Source organism: Neodiprion pinetum, chromosome 6, assembly GCF_021155775.2.
Source record: "Neodiprion pinetum isolate iyNeoPine1 chromosome 6, iyNeoPine1.2, whole genome shotgun sequence".
In the NCBI taxonomy this organism is placed as follows: Eukaryota; Metazoa; Arthropoda; class Insecta; order Hymenoptera; family Diprionidae; genus Neodiprion; species Neodiprion pinetum.
In genome coordinates, this window is record NC_060237.1 from 29,755,635 (window position 1) to 29,777,143 (window position 21,509).

Sequence of the window (21,509 nt, forward strand, 5' to 3'; positions counted from 1 at the left end):
TTGTCGTAGGAAATTTCAAGCTTTATAAAAAAAAACAAAATAGTGGCGAGATAAAATTTTCCTAACTCTAAACGATTAAGAGATATTCGTCTATAAACATTGAGTCATCTACTGAATATCTCTTAACTGGTTAGAGTTAGGAAAATTCTATCGTCAGTATTTGTTTTCACAGAGATTGAAATTTCCTATAAGAATCTGGATTTAGATAGTTTATAAATCGAGCCGGTTACGAGTAAGAATAATAGAAAAAATTTCCGATTTTTATTTTTTTACAGGTTATTTAAATGGAAAATGGAACAAATAAAATAGCCACCTCTAAATATCAATATTAAATACTTATATTTCGATGAGATATTCCATCTGAAATGCTCTACCGAAATTTTGAAGCGCGTTTGAAAAATATAATTTTTTTTTTTTTTCTGTCACACCCTAACGTAACATATTCACATATTTATACGATTCGTTAGACGGCACGGAACAAATCATACGTACGACACGCACATTAGCGAGAAGAAAAAAAAAAACAAAATTATAAAAGAAGAAATGTAGACATATAATGTAATGAATAATTGTGCGCGAAAAATTTTTGGCACATCTTGCGGTTGCGTTCGTCTATTTTCGGCCACTACATATTCCATCTGAAATATAGTTTCTCGATGCGGTAAAGATAATACGACGCTCGCGCGATCGCCTTTAACCAATTATTCTCATTTTTGATATTGAATGTACCGTCAATTGTTTTACAGGACGTTGAAATACGTAGCGAAATTATCTATAAATATACATATAGCGAAGAATTGATTTGCCAGTCGAATGAATATAGAAAGCTGAATTGCAGAGATCATGCGATATATATATATATATATTTAGGCGCACACACACACACACACACACACACATATATATATATATATATTCGCGATTTTGGTTCTTTTAACTTTTTTTTCATTGTTACATTGTTCGTTTTCTTTGCTTATCGTTTTTCAATTCCTTTCATCGCGCACGAATCGTCATCGTTAAAAAATCAGCCAACTCACGATGACTATCGAATAAAATGTATTTTAATAATAACAACAAGTTTGTGAACTTACATAGAAGATGTTGAATAATGATAGTAATTCATCGTTTCCGCTTTAACGCAACAGTAATTATACCTCAACAGATATATTTTCTACATATTATATGTATGCTTAATGCGTGTAATATCGATATTAAAATACTTTTAAAACTATATTATGTTCAATTTAATGCGGACCGATTTCTTTTTTTTTCTTTTTTTATTTGTAATCCAGAAAATAATATGCACAAACATTCGCAAACGAGAGAGCAAAGAGAGATTCAAGGCGCGTCGCGAAGAGAAAATTAAACATTCAAAAAGGATACGACTGGTGTTAATTTTGTATCATTTTATTGATTTATCTCCGTCGTTCGCGTATATTACGCGCAACGAGTTGTGACGAATGTGTAAGTTTATTTATCATTAACAACAAAAAATAATAATAAATTAATTAATTCAATCATTAATTTCGTAAAATCGTTGACGATCCTAGTGCAATTACGTCTACAAGTTTTACACTTTGAATTACGACTCGTTCCCGCGTACATATCATTATACGTACGCATAGATTTACTCGCGTATTGTAGACAAACAATATACGTATACATGTGTATACATGCAATGCATGTAAGGCAACCGGCGGAGGGAATTCAACGGTATTTTACCCGCGTAGCCGAATAGAAACGGGAAAATGGCAGGGAGGGAGGGAAGCGACGAAAGCTCGTTAAGCTTTTGCAAAGCTCTCAGCTCCACCCTCCCTTTACCCCCTTCTTCCTATCGCCACTTGCCTAAAAGCAAACTGTGAGCGTGGAATGATGTGGGGATTGTAAATATAACGCAGAATTGAAAGCGAGGTAAGTTTAGAAACGATTCGACGCTAATTGTATACAATAGCTAAAATTAATTATCCTATGATACGCACAACCGCGTGATAGCAACAAATATTCAATGTTACGTGTAAAAGGAAACGTCGATTTTTAATCGATTTTTTTATTGTATCGAATAAACTATACCTGTACACTCGAGATAACAAATTGTTACGTAACATATATTCGGAATCGATTTTTTTTTATAAAGCGACCGCATCGTCGTTCGTAGTAAATGCAAGAAAGTTTTGAACGTGTACAACAACAACAACAACAACGACAGGAACAAACAAAAAAAAAAATAATAATAATAACAACAATAATGAATCGCAGTATAATACAAACATACGAATTTTACGGAGGAAGATAAAAGAAAAACGATTTCGTAAAAGGTAGAAAAGAAAGAGTGATGAGTGTATATTGAGGAGAGAGAGAAATGGGGGAAAAAAAAATAAAGGAATGAAAAAAGAACGAGGATCGATGATGGCGTATTGTTTAATCGTTCAGGCCGGTTGAAAAAGAGGGAAGAAATTGAAATGGGGGCCCCCATGCACGGATCTGGAGGAAAAGGTGAAGTCGGTTCAAAGGTTATACTCGAGAGTAGCTGAAAGACGGATTATCCGATTTTCCCGGAAATCGTTATTGTAACTTTTATATACATATATACATATATATATATAACAACTAGGTAAGTACAAACGTATGGGGTAAAACCATAAATTTATTGGCCGAAAGCAGAGACGTAATTAAAAGAAACGACTTGTATACGTACAACATAACAAGCAGTTAAATGCATGGTAAAAGTTTTGTATATACATGGGATATCCTTATCTAGCAAATTTAGACAAAGCTCCTCGGCTAACGGAACTGGGAAATAAGGAAATGTTTCGGGGTACCGCTCGGCTACGTGTACAAACTTAACTTCGTAAATTATAATACGCATGATGCATAGTCGATGATGTACGATAGTTTCTTACTTTGCATGAAATAATTAACCATAGAAAAATATACGATCGAAGCAGCCTTATACATTATACGTATAATGTATGCATGTACGTACATAAATTAAGTAAAGAGGGTAAAGGAACGATAACAATTAGCGCGCGAAACGAGGGAAGAGAAGATGAAAAAAAAAAAAAAAAAAAGGTACGTACAAAACGAAATCGAATATATATCGAATAGATCGAATCGAATAGAAAAAAACGAATATATAGTGTGGTTTTTTCTCTCTCTCTCTCTCCATTTCTCTTTCTTTCTCTAAAGAGAGTTCTTTTGTATGTTTTTCTTTTTTTCTTTTTTTTCTCAACTTTTGCGAGATAAACCTTATACACGTACGAGCCGAATTAATTATTTCCTCCATTCGCTGAAATGCAATAATAAATGATTTAGTCACCTCACGTTTCCCCGTTCCTCCAAGCGTATTGGTATGTTATTACCAATATTGTTATTATTGTTATTATTATTGTGATTATTATTGTAAATGTTTGAACCTACGCCACTTTATATCCATGCGACAGCGAGCACACGTATGTATTACATACCTATGTATATACATTATACATGGGCGTTGTCTGAAGTATTCAAGAAAAGGGAAGGTCGAAAACGAATCAAAGTTTTCCAATAATTCAACCGAATCCAATCGCAAACGTAGGTACCAAATTCACGCACGATCTATACATACGTATATATTACATAACAGTAACAATATCGTGAAAAAAAAAATTGGCAAGTTTCCCGTGAAAGTGAAATTGAATCGTCTGCTTTCAAAATCGTTTTTCTCTCTCTTTTTCGTCATTTCTCGAGAACGAAATGCTCGAGGAAATAGAAGATAAAAATAATAAACGAAGAGAAAAAAAATGTTGAAGAAGAAGAAGAAGATGAAAATAAATCGTGGCAATTCATTCCACGAGTGTAAAATAAATAACGAACAACTTCCTTCTGATCGATATTCTCAACAATTCTACGAACTATGGAGTAAAATAAATAAATAAATAAATAAATAAATAAACAAATAAATAAAAAAATAATTAAACAAATGTAGAAAGAAAGAAAGAAAAGTAATAAAAAAAAACTCGTAGAATGACGACGATCAGGAAGTGGAGGAAGAAGAAGATGATGCGGCGTAACGTATGTCAAACGTGGGTATGTTGTATAAATGATGTTGCGAGCCTGTTATATGTTAGAGAACATTACACTAGATCATTCCCGCGACGTTATAATTATACGACGCGTACACGTAAAACAGATCCACGGTTGCTAGGCCGGGTAATTCTATATACATAATGTATCGCAATCGTCGCCATATTGAGTATCTTGACTATTACATCCACCTGCATATAACGATACACGTTCTTGTATACCGGGCCATTACAGTATTATACACGTATTATATTCTGCTGCACTTACGCCAATAACGTGTCTTTACATCCCGCCCGTCAAATTATATTACACGATCATCGCTTTCTTGCAATAACGCTCTAAGAGTTTCAAAATTGCCGAATAGACTTGGGCTCTTCGTCCTAGGAGAAACGAAAATAATAGGAAAAAAAAAGAAAATACGAGTTTGGCGTCAATTATTTTCTACCCGATAAGTTGAAAAATTTAATGCGCTGACAAATAATTTTTTTTAACGTCACTAATATACGCAAGTATGTATAATGTGTATACCAAATATTTGCTGGACATAAAGATCCGAGATTTATGTAATTATTATACACAACTAATATTATCGTCAAAGATATCAAGTTAAATCGTAATGTTTATACACACACACACACACACACACACACACACACATATATATATACACACTAGATTGTCGGTCGCGTGGAATGCGGCTGCTAAATTTAGATTTCATCACCTTATATCCATTGCAAGTATATACGTACATTATACATATATCGTGCATATACACGTATCTGTAAAATATAATATATATATATATATATATATATATAGGTTGCACAGGTATGCCTGCAGCAGCTGATATTATACACAGGTATATAAAAGGCATAATCTCTATTATTTATACGTATATACATAAATAGCTACCATAATCATGTACCTGCAGTGATATTGTATGTATATATTTATAAATACCTGGAGTTTTCTGTGAAACTCGCCACCCGCCGCTAGACAGACAACCGAAGCTAGATATTTCTACTACCTGTGTATCAAGATTCTACGACGATGTCTTACAATTAGATTGGGTTTATGATTATTGTGCACGAAAGTGCACGACGAAAAACGCAATCGCAATATTTTTCAGAATTTCTCGACCCAACGTGTTTGAAGTATGATTTAAAAACTTGTGGTTAAAAAAACGCCACTTTCTAAAATCTGAAGAAAATCAGAAAAATCTTGTAAAATGTAATTAAATTTTTCACATCTGTTAGAAGATGAAGATTTCACAACTTCAAAAGATAAATAAGAAAAATAATTCAAGAGACAAATTATTATTATTATTGGATTGCATTTTTCACATAAGAACGAACATACAAGCTCGTTATTTTTACATTGATTAGAGATATTTCTGAGTTTTTACAGATTTTACAAACTGAGTTTTTGTTTTTCAAGTATCCTAATCATACCTGACATAATTCTGTAAAAAATGCTATCGCATTTTTCGTCACGTAATTTCATGTGAGAAAATCATAAATCTAATCCGAGACATCGACGTGAAAGAATCGCGATCGAGGTGAGTTTGACAGAAAACTACCGACACAGTATCATTGCATAGATCTGTAAGGTTGGCAGGTGTATGCAGGAAGGTCGTTGGGTACGTGTTACAGGTATAAGATGAACAATCCCTACATACGATAGGTTTAAACAGCCCCCAAAGAGGTTTAGTTACGATCGGACGATATAAATGCATTTACAGGTTCTTCTTCTTTCTCTTCTTCTTTCTCAGCTCCCTTAAAATACATTGCACAAAACTTGGACGAAATAAAATGAGAATTTTGCCTCCGCCGCATCGTCGGTGATAAACGAAGAAGAAGAAGAAGAAGAAGAAGAAGAAGAAGAAGAAGAAGAAGAAGAAGAAGAAGAAGAAGAAGAAGACGGCGAGGGTTGACGACCCTTGCATAGTCACGACTTGGGATTTGGAGAAGAACGTGGGAGATGAAAGGGGGGGGGGGGGGGGAGTGAAGGATAGAGATAAAAAGGTTCCAGGACCGAGTTATAATACTTCGGTCGAGAAATTTTCTATTATAACGAAAAACTGTGTGTTTACACGCATACACGTGCACATATACGTACATTAAACATGTACGTACGTATGCCTCTACGGTGGAGTATATACGAGGCTTTTACAGCTGCGGAGCGTAATTGCGTATAATGGCAGTATAACACAACCGAAACTCGAGGAGGCCGAAAATGTTTCTATGATTTATTAAGCATCGGGCGTGGAGTTTCTACCGAGGAATAACCTCCTCTTTCTACGGCATGGGCCAAATCTACGTAATACAAGCTTGTAAAACGAACTTATACCTGTATACGGCTACGGATCGCCAGAGAATCGAGAGATTAAAATTTATATTTTCCATTTTCTGCACATTTCGCACCTAACATAACCGAAAAATACGATATGGGAATGATATTGCAAAGCTTGTTTGTATTCGATAATCGATTCGCGAACAGAAAATAAATAATTAATCACGATTCGTAAAAATTCGAACAATAGTACTGAAATTATAATTCATCCGGGTATAATTGTGTGCGACCGAGTTTCACGATGTTTGAATTTTTCTTTTTCTTTTTTGTTCTACGTCTACTTTAACGGTACGTCAACTTTTATTCGACACCGGATAGATCCTCGAATTCCCGTTTTAAATTTGTTCAATTTTCAAAAAAAAAAAAATAATCCACAACACGTATATCGGATCAACAGAATATCGCATTTAGTATTTCTACATAACGTTCCGAAACCTCGACTTTTGACCATCTCTATCTTCAAGAAACATCAAATTCAATCCGACGTGAAACGTGTACATATATGTGTGTGCGTGTGTGTGTGTGTAAAATCGAATACTCTGTACTCCCAAGAGTGATATCAGGTATTATAAACGCTGCGCTGCGAAGTTAATATTGTATTTTCTAGTGAGCAATTCTCGTGTGACCGGTTTGTATCGGATTACGTACAATGACCAATAATAACAAAAATGGACAGTCCGACGATGTTAATACACTCCGTTCGTCGCTGCTGCTGCAGCAGCACACAAGGCAGAACCAGCGAGGCTGGCCTTCCTTTCAACGGACCACCTCTCCACAGTTTTTCTCTCAACTTGCCAGTTCTCTCGTAGTATACATACTCGCGGCACCGGCGGCAATAAATAAATGCATACGTACACGTATGTGTTATATAGTTGGTAGATGATGCGTTATACGTATGTACGTACACGCGTGTACTGTATCGACGCATGAAAAAGCCGGAGAGATAGAGATAGAGAAGGAGAAAGAGAAAGAGAAAGATATGCGTTAAAACTTGCACACATTTTTACATGCATGTGTTACATATATAGATACGTCGTTATATACCCGGTGTCCCGATATTATAAATAATCGTACAATACGATAATTATACACCTATGGTTTTTATCGATCTGTTAAATTCGTGTTTGTTATTCTCAACTTTCACATATAATCAAGAAAGTTTATGTAAATGCCTGTTCTTTACGCGTACGTACTAACGGTGGGTAAAAAAATTATGTGTATATTGAATATACAGAATAATTAAGGAACGGGTGACAAAAATAAAAATAAATAACCTCATAATTGATTAATTATACTACCTGAAAAAAAGGGGAAAAAATATATATTTTCTTTTTTATCGATGATAACAATTTATCGCTAGTCATCACCGTTTTCACCCGTGTTATTGTACCGAATTATTTTTTGCACCAATTTGCAAGTCCACATAATATATGTATATAATTTGTACAAACCGATCACCGGGTATAGAGACTGGATACTAACCCATAAACACATTCAACCGGCAAGTATATAAAATAAGCTTTCACACCGCGACTAGTAGAAGATGAGGAAAAGAAGAAGAAGGATGAGGAGGAGGAGGAAGAGGAGGAGGAGGAGGAGGAGGAGGACAACGAACACGCATACATGCCGAAGCATGAGCGGCAACAGAAACGAGACACACACGGCGCGTGCTTTTATATAATATAATGTAACATGTGCACACACACATACGTACCATGATGTGTATGTAAATTTATGTAAATTGAAGCGCATATAAGTCAAAGACATCGCGTAAGTAATATAATCCATTCATTTAATAATTTTATACGTGATCGATGTTGTTGTTGTTGTTGTTGTTGTTGTTGTTGTTGTTGTTATTTTAATTATTATTATACGCGATATCGACTTTTCTTTATTAATTATTGATGTTTTAACATAATAATCGACGTTACAATTTCGATCAAAAAATTGGCACATCGCGGGAAAGGAGGCCATAAAATGAATTATACATTATTACACGCATTACTGTGAATAAATAAATTTCTGCTGCAACTAACCCGGCCCTGCATCGAGTTACACACGCTATATTATACGCAACATGTGCGTGTGTGCGTGTATAACACGATATACGTGTAGTATATGTACGAGAGTTATTTAAGCGCGGAGGATTGAACGCCGAAAATAAAACGGAAATGCCTCCGACTACGTATATATATACACATGTGTACAATCATACATACATATATATGCTATGTAACACGGAATATGTATATATATATATATATATATATATATGGTGAAATAGAAGGATTGAAATGCGGAAAATTTTAAGCCCTGCGAATGCCGGAGAATTTTGTGCGACTAAATTGGATTTGTTGGTAGTTTTTCTTTCTTTTTTTTTCTATTTTTTTTTTCAATGTAGTTACCCGTAGCGTTATTATACATTAAAAATGTAACCCACGTGCAACTGTTCAGCAAATAAATTTCTACCATTATATTACGCACCGGTATGATTTCTTTTCCAGGTAAACAATAACCGTCGTACAATTATGCGAGTGTGAAAATAACGTGCAAAAATATGTTGTACCGATGTTGTTATTATTATTAATAATACAGGTATGGTAATCACGTTCAACAACAAGTCGTGCATTCGTATATCGATAAAAAGCAAGAAAGGAAGAAAGAAAAAAAAGAAAGAAAGAAAGAGAGAGTGAGAGAGAGAGAGGGAAGATATTAAAAAATTTACCCTCGATTTTATATACATTACACGTGTATATATTTTATTTCTTTAAAGTCTGCTCAAGTATTTGTACAATACCTAATCCAATTTTATCGGGCTTGCGAAAAACAAGGTTACGCTTGTTTATGGATTTGTATACGCGTTTGTAGTACAGAGACGTATATACATGGTATAATAATTACGAAACGGCAACAATTTATTCCGCGAGACCTTGCAGCAGTAGCAGCAGCAGCAGCAGGCGCCGCTAAAGCACAAGTTTCTCTAAGCAACATCAACGTTACATTCGTTTCGTATAAAATTTTTTAACGTTGGGCAATTGAACGAACGATCGAAACCAAGCAAAGTTTGAAGGGATGATTGCGTATACACGGTTGTTTGAAACGTGTGTTGAAAGAAGAATTAGAATTAATTATAGCGTATAACAATAGCGTAGACGGAACTTGAGTTCGAGACTTCTGAAGTAACATGATTTAGGCATTAAAACGCACATCTTACATCTACGTACGTATGTACATAACATAATATCGTAATATAAATTAGAACCGTGACACAGCGGGTTATCACGTTCGCGTTATTATACATCTCGAGCAGGCGGAATATAATACAATACGATAGCGTAGTGGGAATGCATGTTATATTAACGAATGTGTGCGATAGCATGGGCGTGAAAATCGCGACAAAGCGTTATAACTGTAAATAGAAATGAAAATAAAAGAAAAGAAAAATGTAAAAAAAATACCGGGTGAGACAAGAAGAGCGAGAAATTTCGAAGTATGAGATATGAAAGAAAGAAAGATAAAATCGGAAAATAACAAAAATGGCAGGAAAAAGTACACGTCTTGTTGCGCGCGATGGCGGGATAAGTGAGTATTATTGTTATTATTGTGGCTACCAACCGACGACGAATAAAATTCCGAGGCATTTCCGAGAGGTCGAGAGCGCTGCAGCGATTGGTAATATTCGTTGACGGTAAAACAATTCCAACCGTTCTTCTTAAATCGAATTCATTTACTTCGACATGTACACACATACACGCGTGTATTCCTCCCCCCACCCAAGGCTATGTTAATTCCGTTTCTTTTTTCTTTTTTTCCTCCCCCCTTACTTCCTTTTATTTCACGATTCGAAGAATCAACGAAATAATGTATCAGATATAGTTAAATGTGACACGTAATGACAATATAGGCCGTTGCATGCGGAGGGGAAAGTCGCTACGAGAGAAATTCGTCATCAATCACGAATTCGATTTAATTCGAGAATACGAAATATTAAAAAAAACACGCGATATTAATATTACACATATATATATATACACATGTATGTAATAAGATATATCTGCCAGAGTTGAAAGTATGAAAAACAAAAGGCAAATCCAGTGAGAAAAAAAACAAGATTCTTCATTTATTTAGCATATATACGACTCGAGAGCTCTCTGCACAAGTGAAATAAATTCAATCGGTTTAAGCGAATAATCTTGTGCATAAACAAGAAAAAAAAAATAATAAAAGTATCACGCGCCTGCATGTACTGAAAATTTTTCTTCGTTCGTTGCGTTAAAAAATTCATCGACACGAATTCAACCGGATGTGAAAATCGTACCAATTTTTCGTGTATAATCTCAAGACATTTTTCTTCAAAATATTGTTCCCGGTTTCGCGACGATAAATATTTTGCAATCTCGCAACTTACGCCGCTCCGTTTGATCCTCTGTTTCGTTTCGCGAATACCCCTTGAACGAACAAGGAAGAAGTAAAAAAAAAAAATGTTAGTCGAGGAAAATAAAGAAAAAATATAAAAAAAAAAAAAAGATATCAACAAATATCGGGCAGTCAATTCGTTACACGTTGTGCATTGTTATTACACCGCCAACGCGCATGCGCGTGTGAGAATAACAAGACCGATACGCAAGTCACGCAACGGGCAACGAGAGAGAGAGAACATTAAACAACGTCTAAATAGAATTGGAATAACGGGTCCGCGTCCCTAACTTTTCTCCTTTCCTTCCATTTTTCCCCTCTGGTGTTTCACCCCTGTTGCCTCGCGGATCCCGGCAAAGCTCGAACCCTAATGTTATCATGTGAGGGTTAGCAATATTCTCTTTGCCTTCGCACACAGGTAAGGTAAAAAGTGAGCCTTCGTTGCTCGCTCGCGATCGCTATAAGCGTAAACCCGAAGCTTCTGCTGCTGCCTGCAGCCTACCAAAACCCGTCTAACGGGTGACTCCGAGACGTATTATCTCTGTTCTACGATAGTCACGTTATCGCGGACAAATTCAATTCACACGATAAATTCTGTACGTATACGCACACACACACACAAACACACATATATAAATCACGGATCCCATTTTCCAAGGTTTTTATCTTTTCTTTCTTTTTTCTTTTCGGCGCGGCGATCCGTCGTACGATTGGTTTACTTTTTATAGCTATTGATCGATGAATTTTTTTTTTTTCATACTTTGTGTTTTTGCACAGTCTCGCAAAACGGATATAACGAAATTGCATTAATTTTTTTGTCAACTGACAGATAATAATGTGTGTACGTATAGTTTAATAAATCGATTGTGCATTGGTTACGCGTGTAACGATAATAATAATAGTACCATTAAAAGATTGTGCGAAAAAAAGAAAATTGATTGATTGATTGATTGATTGATTGATTGAAATTTTGCTATTATACTAGAATCGAAATATACGATATTAATTGTTTGTAAAAGTGTATATAGGTATATAACAAAAATGATTTTCCCGTGTTAGCTATAAATGTATTTATACACATCATATATCAATATATACCGTATAATATAATCACGCAGAAGAGTAACTTTGATTATTTTCCACCGTGATTCTGTCGCGCAATTTCAAGCTGCAAATATTACCGATACCTATCGATTAATTGACGTTGAAAAATCTGCAGATTAAGAATATTTGTCCGTGAAAAGAAGAAACGAAGAAACGTCGAATAATTTTTAAACACCCTGTACGTATCGCATGTGATACACTGTGCTGTATATATCCCTCTTTCTCCTTTCTCCCCCCTCGCCTTACTCTCATTTCCTTTACTTCGTCTAGCTCTCGTCCTCTCTCTCTCTCTCTCTCTCTCTCTCTCTCTCTCTCTCTCTCTCTCTCTCCTCTCTCTTTCTCTCTCTCTCTCTCTCCCTCGCGCTTTTGAGTAAAACTCGGTCCAAACAACACGACCCACATCGAAAGGCTCCTCTGTAGCCAACCAGACAACCAGCCTCCCTCTCGTCGAAAATCTGCAAACTGCCTCCCTCCCCAACCCTCCTATACATTATATTATTATACGTATAACAGTCACCCCGAAATTCGTTCCACCGAGCGAAAACCGTGAAAATAGAAAAACAAATCTAATATACCTGTTGAAAAAGTACAATACTTTCACCCGAAGAAAAGAATAAAAAAAAACTGCAAAGATTTTTCCAAGTAATCGTTTCGAACATTGCAGACGAAAACATTTTACAATATTGCGGATAAGAAAAAAAAAAAAAAAAAATTGACAGGGACGGAGAGAGAATGCGAATCTTCCAACTTTACGTACCTCCGACGAATTTAATCTTCTCAACATTTTATTGTTCGTTAAATATTTTTCTTTACCATGCTGTGTAGATAACTTTGAAAATTCCAATAATTTCCCCCCCCCCCCCAATATTTTTTTTGAAGGAAACTTGAAAAAAAAAAAAAAAAAAAATGAATTTCGTCACCAAATTCCGAATGAACAAATATTATACAATATGTAGATAAGTATATTATATCCACGATTCGTGTAATAAAATTCATCAATCGCTGTAATGAACGTTATTAAAAATAAAAAGTGTTCCTTGAACTTTCACCCTTTCTTTGTAGTATGCGTAAGTACATTTAGCGCAAAAATAAAAATCCAACACCAAACAAACACACACATCCATGTAAGACGCGGGATAATCAAACTCGGCGTCATTCGATCAATCCGCACCGAATTGGATTAAAAACTTCGATCATCGACCAAGACTCCTCGACGTACGCTTTGTCGCTCTAACCATCTATCTATATAAATTACACACGGGTATATAAATGCATGTACTGCACCTCGCCACCCTTCACGTACGTACATACGTGTATATATTACCTACATGCATATCCTCCACTCTGGAATATGTATCCCCCCTTCCCTGAAATCCTCTCAAAAGTCCGTTGAACCGAGTGCAGATTTTCTATAAGCTCAGGTACTTTTTTCGCAATAATATTCATTTTATTTTATATCTATCGTTATGAAGAAGCAATCTTGTAGACGTTAATACGTTTATTGAAAAGAAAAATCATAAATTTGTTCGTTTCATTATTCTCCTTTTTCTTGTTGCACGATAATTTTACATACGTATTAAAATTAATTGGATATTCTTTGGGAAATGAGGTTTCGAGAAGAGATTGGTAATGAAAAAAAAATAAAATAAAATAAAATAAGGAAGGACAACGAACTCACCTCTCCGTGAGTATCTCTGCGTCCGTCTGGAGTATTTTCCGGTAGAAAATATAGTCTGAGCGAAGCGAGAGGCTGATTAGGACCCCGACTATCGAGCCACAATAGCTGCAGCTCGCCGATGCTAACCAAGTCAGCATCGTTCCAAAGTTTGGTTAGGAAGAAATTTCCCAAACGAAGCACACGACCGTCGCCGATCCTCACTGCTTTGTAGAATGTGTAAGGTCCGTGGCTAAAGCACGCACCGCCAAGGAGCTGAAAACAATTTGACATTTGTTAGAGGAAATTATTAACATTTAAATTTAAATCCCAAACAAGTCCGTTTCATATCGAGATGGATATATAATATAGGTATAATAATAATAATAACAATAACAATAATAAAATGAAACGGTTGATTTTATTTCTTCTTCTTTCCTTTTTAACTTTTCTTTACAATCAACCGACGCAGATTACGATGACTAATCGCAAATTTAAAACGTGTAATTACGATCTGTCAAAGTATAATAAAAGAAATGAAAACAATAATTGATCAAACAGCAGGCAACGTTAGATCGCATCGACGGAATTAGAAGAGAGATCTGAAAATAAAACTTTTTGTTGGCTATCATCTCGTTGCCAGGTTTCTTGGTTTTTTTTTTTTTTTTTTTTTTTAACTATATACTATACATAATTGGAGTGCGCGGAGAAGAACGGTTGGCAAATGATTGAGAAAATAATTTCGAATTAAACGTTCAAGTAAACGACGACAAAACGAACGTAAGAACAAGCGTAGACAAAATCACTAATAATAAATGAATGAATGAATAAATAATTAAATAAGGAAATAAAAGAAAATATTTGTTAACACATACATAAATATCGCACAGCGTTTTGATTTACCGATAAAATATAATTAAACGAACAAACAACCGCAGCGTGTCGCGATACGTATTTATTTGATTAATAAAAATACCTCGAACAACAATGTAATAAGAAGTAAATCGAAGGATTGAAGAAAAATTTCGACAAATTGTCCAAGCGGGTAATATTCCCGCGTATTGAACGATTAGAAGAATATACACCTACATGAGTATAACAATAGTAATAATAAAGACAACGATATAAAAATCGTGTTAATATAATCGATTAAAAATCCATCGACACAATTTTTTTTTCTCCTTTCTCAAAATGTTGTATTTCATCCTGCGTAAGCATTGCGTACTCGACGATGTTATACCGCGCTGCGCATATACGTATTGTATAAGATTATAGGTGTGCTGTATATATCACGCCGAAACGTGTAATTCCAGTTCACTGCATCGATATAATAAAATTGATTGGCTTTGCGTCGAGAGGCAGTCGATTGCGATGAAACAAAGCGTGACTCAAAAGGAAAGTTTATCGTATCGTGTCAGAACCACGCCAACCAACTATATACCTCACTGTACAAGACAAAGTACACCAGCGATTGAAAATAATACACATACACATACACGTGTATATATATATATATAGTACGTCAATATAATATATAGTATATTATAATATTATATATACTGTGGCAAATTGCGCACCGCCGTAAACCACAAAAACAACACAATACCGGGCGATGAGAAATAAGAACGAAATTGAAGTGAGAAAAGGAAAACTAAGAGTAACGCGAAACAAAAATAAATTTAAAAAAATAACGCCGGGACAACGTACATGTATGTAAAATGAAGTGGGAGTGGGGGTAAAAATTGAATCAGCGAGACTCCTCGAAATATCGCAAATAAATATCTGCGTAAACATTTGCAATCGAACGCGACCGTCATACGTAATATAATAATAATTTAACTATTAATAATAATGACAGTAATGGTAACAAAGATAATCGCAAATAATGGGAAGAAATTCCTGAGAAACGTGCAGCAGATTGATCGACTGTCACCATGTGTACATGATACGTCCATTATTATTTTTGTTGTTGTTGTTGCTGTTGTTGTTACACGTGTATATGTATAATATATAATGTACTCGGATGTAAGGATGTAACAGGCATGTGTGTAGATGAAAATGAAATGAGGGAGTGACAATTGAATACCGGTTCTAAGGTGGTGGCGTTGCTGCTGCTGCTGGCATGGCTCCTCTCCTATCCTCTCCTCTCCTCTCCTATCCTCTCCTCTCCTCTCCTCTCCTCTCCGTTCCTCTCGACTCCTCGGCTATCTTGAAGCCCCGTGCATTCGAGTTCTCGGCCGTTTGCTTACACGACGCGCGGGATTTTAAGTAAGTATGTGCGTGTGTGTGTGTGTGTGTGTGTGCATTGATTTTTAAGTGGCTCTTACATGCACGAATGCTTACTTAAAACAAGGCTTATCTGCATAGAAAACTCCTCGATGGAAGATATAATGAGATAGAAAGAGAGAATAATTGGTGTTTGAATAAACGAAAATGGTGAAACAATACTCAAATCTTTATAATCCATGCCCGTGTTAGTTTGTTCTTTGTTTTTTCCTTTTCTTAAAACAAACGATCGCAATGAAAATAACAATAACAATGATGATGATGATGATGATGATGATGATAACCACAACAACAGCAACAATTTTTACACGTATAATACAAAATATATCCTAACGGAAATTAAATTCGAGATATTTATCAACTGCAAAAGCGTCGAGAAAGAGTAATTGCATGTATTTTAATTGCAATGCCAATTTCAATGCCGGAAATTATATTTTCTACGTACGTACGCTGTAAAGTGATTAAGAGTCCGTTGTTATCGTACATACATCGCATGCAATACGCACACTTGTAACAACTTTTATGACACTGCGCTATTTATAAATAATCAATTATAATTATACGTATGCACGTATAACGAACGTGTGAGAAAAACTCGGGTTTTTAGACCACTGATGGTGTGATTCTCGCCATTTATTGCTGGAGAAATTTTCATTTCCACTTTTTTTTTCATATCTTATGTACGATGTACACGTAATATAGATATACATGTTGCAGTATCATGTATTTACGCGTCAGGTGAACGTTGAGAAATATAAAAAAAAAAAATCAAGAAAAACCAAAGGAAGGTAAAAATATTCAAACCACGTTTAGAAAAATGTTCAATTAATTAACTGAACAATCGTATCAATTATTGGCAGTAAATTTCACATTCGAAATTTGTTCATTGTATTTTGTACGAGTTTGAAGATAATTATTTAAATATATCTATTCGGCGCAAGACTAGAGGTATATGACGTACAATAATCTATAGATATTCGTATAATAACATCATTCTTTGACCTCGTTTTCTAACCCGACTGTACATCATATCCCCCCCCTCGCGCCCCTTCACCTCTTCCGACCCCGCTCGACTCGATCCATCCATGCTTTGCAACGATTTTGCCACTTCTTCTTCTTTTGCTAATATTCGCGCCATATTCAGGCCTCGGGCACGATTTGAAATTCAACAAATTGTTTTTTTCTCCCATTCTTTGCATTTGGTTTTTTTGTCTTATTATTCTCACTGTTTTCAAGGTTACTATAACGTATCTAATATCACATTCCTCATCGTCACAATTTTTCCAATACATTAAATCATTATCATTTATACCGACAGATGGGTCATAGTATCGTACGTATAAAGATTATAATTGTAGAATTCAAAGTCAAGTAGCAGCGTCGATAACGGTAAAAAATTACAAAAACAATAGAGGAAAACTTGAGCCGGAATTGTATAATTGAATAATTGTAAGTATACCGATTGTTAGATGCGAACCGCTGAAATAACTGCATGGTCGACGAGAAACATAATCAAATGAGAACCACTGTCATAACTATTTCCAATGTCTTGAAGAGTGGGTGTACAGTCAGCGCAAAGAAGTGCGACGATGGAGGGAAAATAAGGAGAAAAAGAAAATTTGAAAAAATTAAAAAACAAAGACACGCGCACCCGTCCGCGTATAAATATATGTATGTAGATAATATTCCCCCGAACACATACCGCCGACATTAGCATTTATGGCGTCAATCTTCATTTTACCTTCCCCCCTCCCCACCTGAGTCTCTCCGCGACTGCTTTTAGTTCTCCCTCCTCCTCCCTCGCCGCCGACTCAACGTTTTCTACCTACTTCGTTGTGTTTTGTGTTCATGCGCAATGTCGTGGAACCACGCTCTTTTCACTGTGTCGAATCTAACCCACATAGACGTATTTTATAATTTACACACACACACACACACCTAATCGTTTAATCTGTACAATACGAGTATACGATTCTATTTCCATATGTAACACATAATATACTTCACGAAATAATAATTATAATAATGACAATGATGACAGTAATAATAACAACAACAACAACGAGATACGTATCAACGTAAAGCGAGTACACGATCGAGGAAGAAAATAAAATATAAAAATAAATGAAAAGAAAACAAACAAACAAACAGTATGTAAGAAAAAGAGGAATTGTATCTTGTATAGGGATAATATTACATGTCGGGTTGTGCATGTGTGGGTACGACAAAGATAAATTAGTAATTGTAGAATAATAAGTATTCGGTTATTCTTTATTTAACCCTGATGTTAGCTGCACTGTACCTATATGCATAGGGTGTAGATATAATGATAATAATATAGATCGTTCAAAAGCGTAATCGTCATTTATCTAATTTCCCCCATTCAGCCAGCAAGCAAGCAAGCCTGCCAGCAGAACGGCAGACCAGCAACAGCGGCAGCCGTATATAAGACAAGTTGAACGAGCAGTAGAAAAAACGAACAACACGCCGACTCGGTGTGTTATGCATATGCCAGAGTAAACAGACAGGCACGTATACACGCGAATGCTGTATACAACAGGTACAAAAATGATTATAAACGTCGGCGGATAAGTTAAATTTTACGTTATCAATATGTACGAAACATTCGAAAGGAAAAGAAAATTTGAAAAAAAAAAAAAAAAATTGATAACGTCCGAACAATCACGCAATTACACCGGTATTATATATAAATGTAACGTATCGCATAGGAGGTCTAAAAATGTCGAGAGAAGTTTAGAAATTATCGTACCGTACGCCGCTGCGTCGATTGAGCGTGTGTAGGAAGAATAGGAGAGTTACATAAATACGCAGTGTATGGAAGAATGAGGAAAACGAACACGTATGCATATGTAGATATAAAATACAAACAAATATTTGTTGAGAAGTTCAAGATTCATTACTCATTGACATTGTCGCTGTTGTTGTCATTGTTATCATCGTCATTATCTTTATAATCGATATAGTTCACGGCGAACCAACAACTTTGCCCTCCTTATCTGCCTTATTGTGCGGCCCTGTTGCACGAGTAATCCTATAATCCGTTGTCCTATGTACGACTATACAACACAAACACTAAAACATACCGTACGCGTACAATACGTATATACAAGTGTAATAATAACACGCGAGTTTGTCAAATTTCCTTCTCACTTCACACTTTCCAATACCACGCAAACAAACACACACACACACACACACACACACGATACTTCACCTTCGTTTCTCCGACAATCAGTCTCTGTGTGATTCCTCCGTTTCATCTTTATCTTCAACACCTTTTACCCATGCACGTACAACGTATGCAATTTTTACATTACGTACGTAACGTACGCGACATACGGCAACTTCAAGTTATAGATTAGGTTAGGTTTAAACGAGCACACGGCTACGCGCAGCATCGTCACGTGAGTCAGACAAAGAAGATAGATAAATTACGAACGAGTGTCCGCGTGTGCGCGCATCGTAGAGACATTATACCTACATACGTACATGTGCACACGATAGATGCATTCATATTGCGCTAGTCACCGTTCTCTCTCTCTCTCTCTCTCTCTCTCATCCTCGTCGTTGCACACGTGCGCTGCACGAGCACCAGCCAACCACACGGCGTTTCGTTAGCTTCGCGCGCATTTTATATCTCTCTCGCAGAGTTACGCTAGCGATCTCAGAGAGGTTCGGGATTGACGGTAAGAGTGGGGGTGGATCGAGAGAGATGGCGGGAGGGAGGGTATCGAGGGGAAGTCGCCGCGCGCATGATCCTTGCACACGTCTCTACGCATCTATGCGTGTAGACGTCGCACACAAGACAGTCGAGTGCGTGCAAAGACGTATTACAATAATATGCGTACGCATACATTTAGCATGATCTGTCGTTAGGTGGGGAGATTCATTTGACTCGGGTAGAAACGAAGAGATATGCCTGTAATAATAACGTTAATAACGTTGATAAAAATAATAACAATAAAAACAACAACAACAACAACAACAATAATAATAATAATACGCAGGTATACGCTGACTCTTATGCATACGACTTGTGCATAGATTTACACGGTTGATTCGTCAGCGGCATAAAATCATCGTTGTCGTCATTGTATTATTATTACTATTACTATTATCAACATTGTTATCATTATTATTATTAATACTGTTAATAATATTATATTACGTGTGTATACCTATTATTATATTATACGAATACGCACGTAACAACAATAACTTGACCTCCCTTCATACGTATATATATTGTATGCACAATGTGCGTATATTTCACAAGTCCTCGCGACGCGCATATGAAATTTCTGCAATATACGTGTATCATACGTGAATATATACACGTACAATACCTATCCTACGTATTATATAAATATAGACACACACACACACATGTATATGCGTGCGCGCGTGTATAATAATACGTATGCGGAACATAAAGGATGAAAACGAATTCAAGATCGATCGTGACGCGTATATAAATCACATCGCGCTTTTTTCAGCAGAATCGCAAATATAACAATTATTCTCTCTCTCTTTCGACTAATAACAGTCAGTGATAAATACGGTATAACATGTATACCAACATATACCCATATACATATATACGTATATCTATATATAATGAATATCTATCATACGTATACATATATATATATATATATATACGTACGTATATATGTATAGTCGAAAGAGAGAGAGTGATGATGATAATGATAGATGAAGATCAAATGATACATTTTTTTTCTACAAATGTGTAATGATGACACAAAAAAAGAGGAAGAAAAAAATAATAATTACATGCGCCGCACTGCATGACGAGTAAAAAAAAATAGGTAAAAGAGGGAAACCAATGGTGGTAGAGAAAAACAACAACAGCAACGACGTAAAACAATCAACAGAGAATTGTTATTTTTTTTTTTTATCTCTTATTTTTTTCTCTCTCGCCATCGATCGTGGGAATGAATGAATACGGAGGGGGAGAATTCAGCTTCGGCTTGGTTGCCGGTGCAATTATAAGGAGAGAGGAAGTCAACACACAAGTTTGAGAAATGAAAATAGTAATTAAATCACGATTCCAATTAGGAGGAGCAGCCCCGTTCTACGGTGTTATATATTATATATCCGTGTCTGTACCTATAACCGAGATGGATCAAGTGAAGAAGAGAGAGAGAGAGAGAGAGAGAGAGAGAGAGAGAGAGAGAGAGAGAGAGAGAGAGATGCCTTACCAACGTATATTCAACATAGCATAGGTACGAATCTCCTGCTTTTCCATGCTGCGTATAACACGCTATAGTAAAAATTTATGTATTATATATAATACACGTATTGCCAAGGTGTAATGACGTATAAATTGACGTATGTATAAATTGGCGAAACGAGCGATTCATTGCGCGCTCTTTTCTTACAAGCGCCCTCGTCCATTTATTCACCCGTATCAATTTTATACACACACTTGCGCACGCTTATACACCCATCCGTCTATATTTCCAACCTGCGCCGATCTTTCGCGATACATACATGAATATATATATATATATATATAAGATATTAAGCGATTTTACAAGCGTACATTTACTCGTATATTTGTTTACCTGATACGTATGAGTACGCAACGGGC

At 35.8% G+C, this 21,509-nt stretch overlaps 1 protein-coding gene across 2 annotated transcripts in view; it reads right to left on the reverse strand.

Annotated features, from left to right (window-relative positions):
• The window catches only part of LOC124221236 (uncharacterized), a 94,801-nt gene that overhangs the window by 60,483 nt on the left and 12,809 nt on the right, over positions 1–21,509 (reverse strand). The window contains exons 1-2 of one of the 2 annotated variants that reach the window (XM_046631007.2): positions 19,385–19,441; positions 13,613–13,864 (exon numbers count right to left, since the gene is read on the reverse strand). In XM_046631007.2, the coding sequence (XP_046486963.1) occupies positions 13,613–13,864; positions 19,385–19,405 (273 nt within the window). In that variant the 5' untranslated portion in view covers positions 19,406–19,441. Of the gene's footprint in view, positions 1–13,612; positions 13,865–19,384; positions 19,442–21,509 lie in introns of those variants that run through there. The other variant, XM_046631008.2, reaches the window with a different exon arrangement.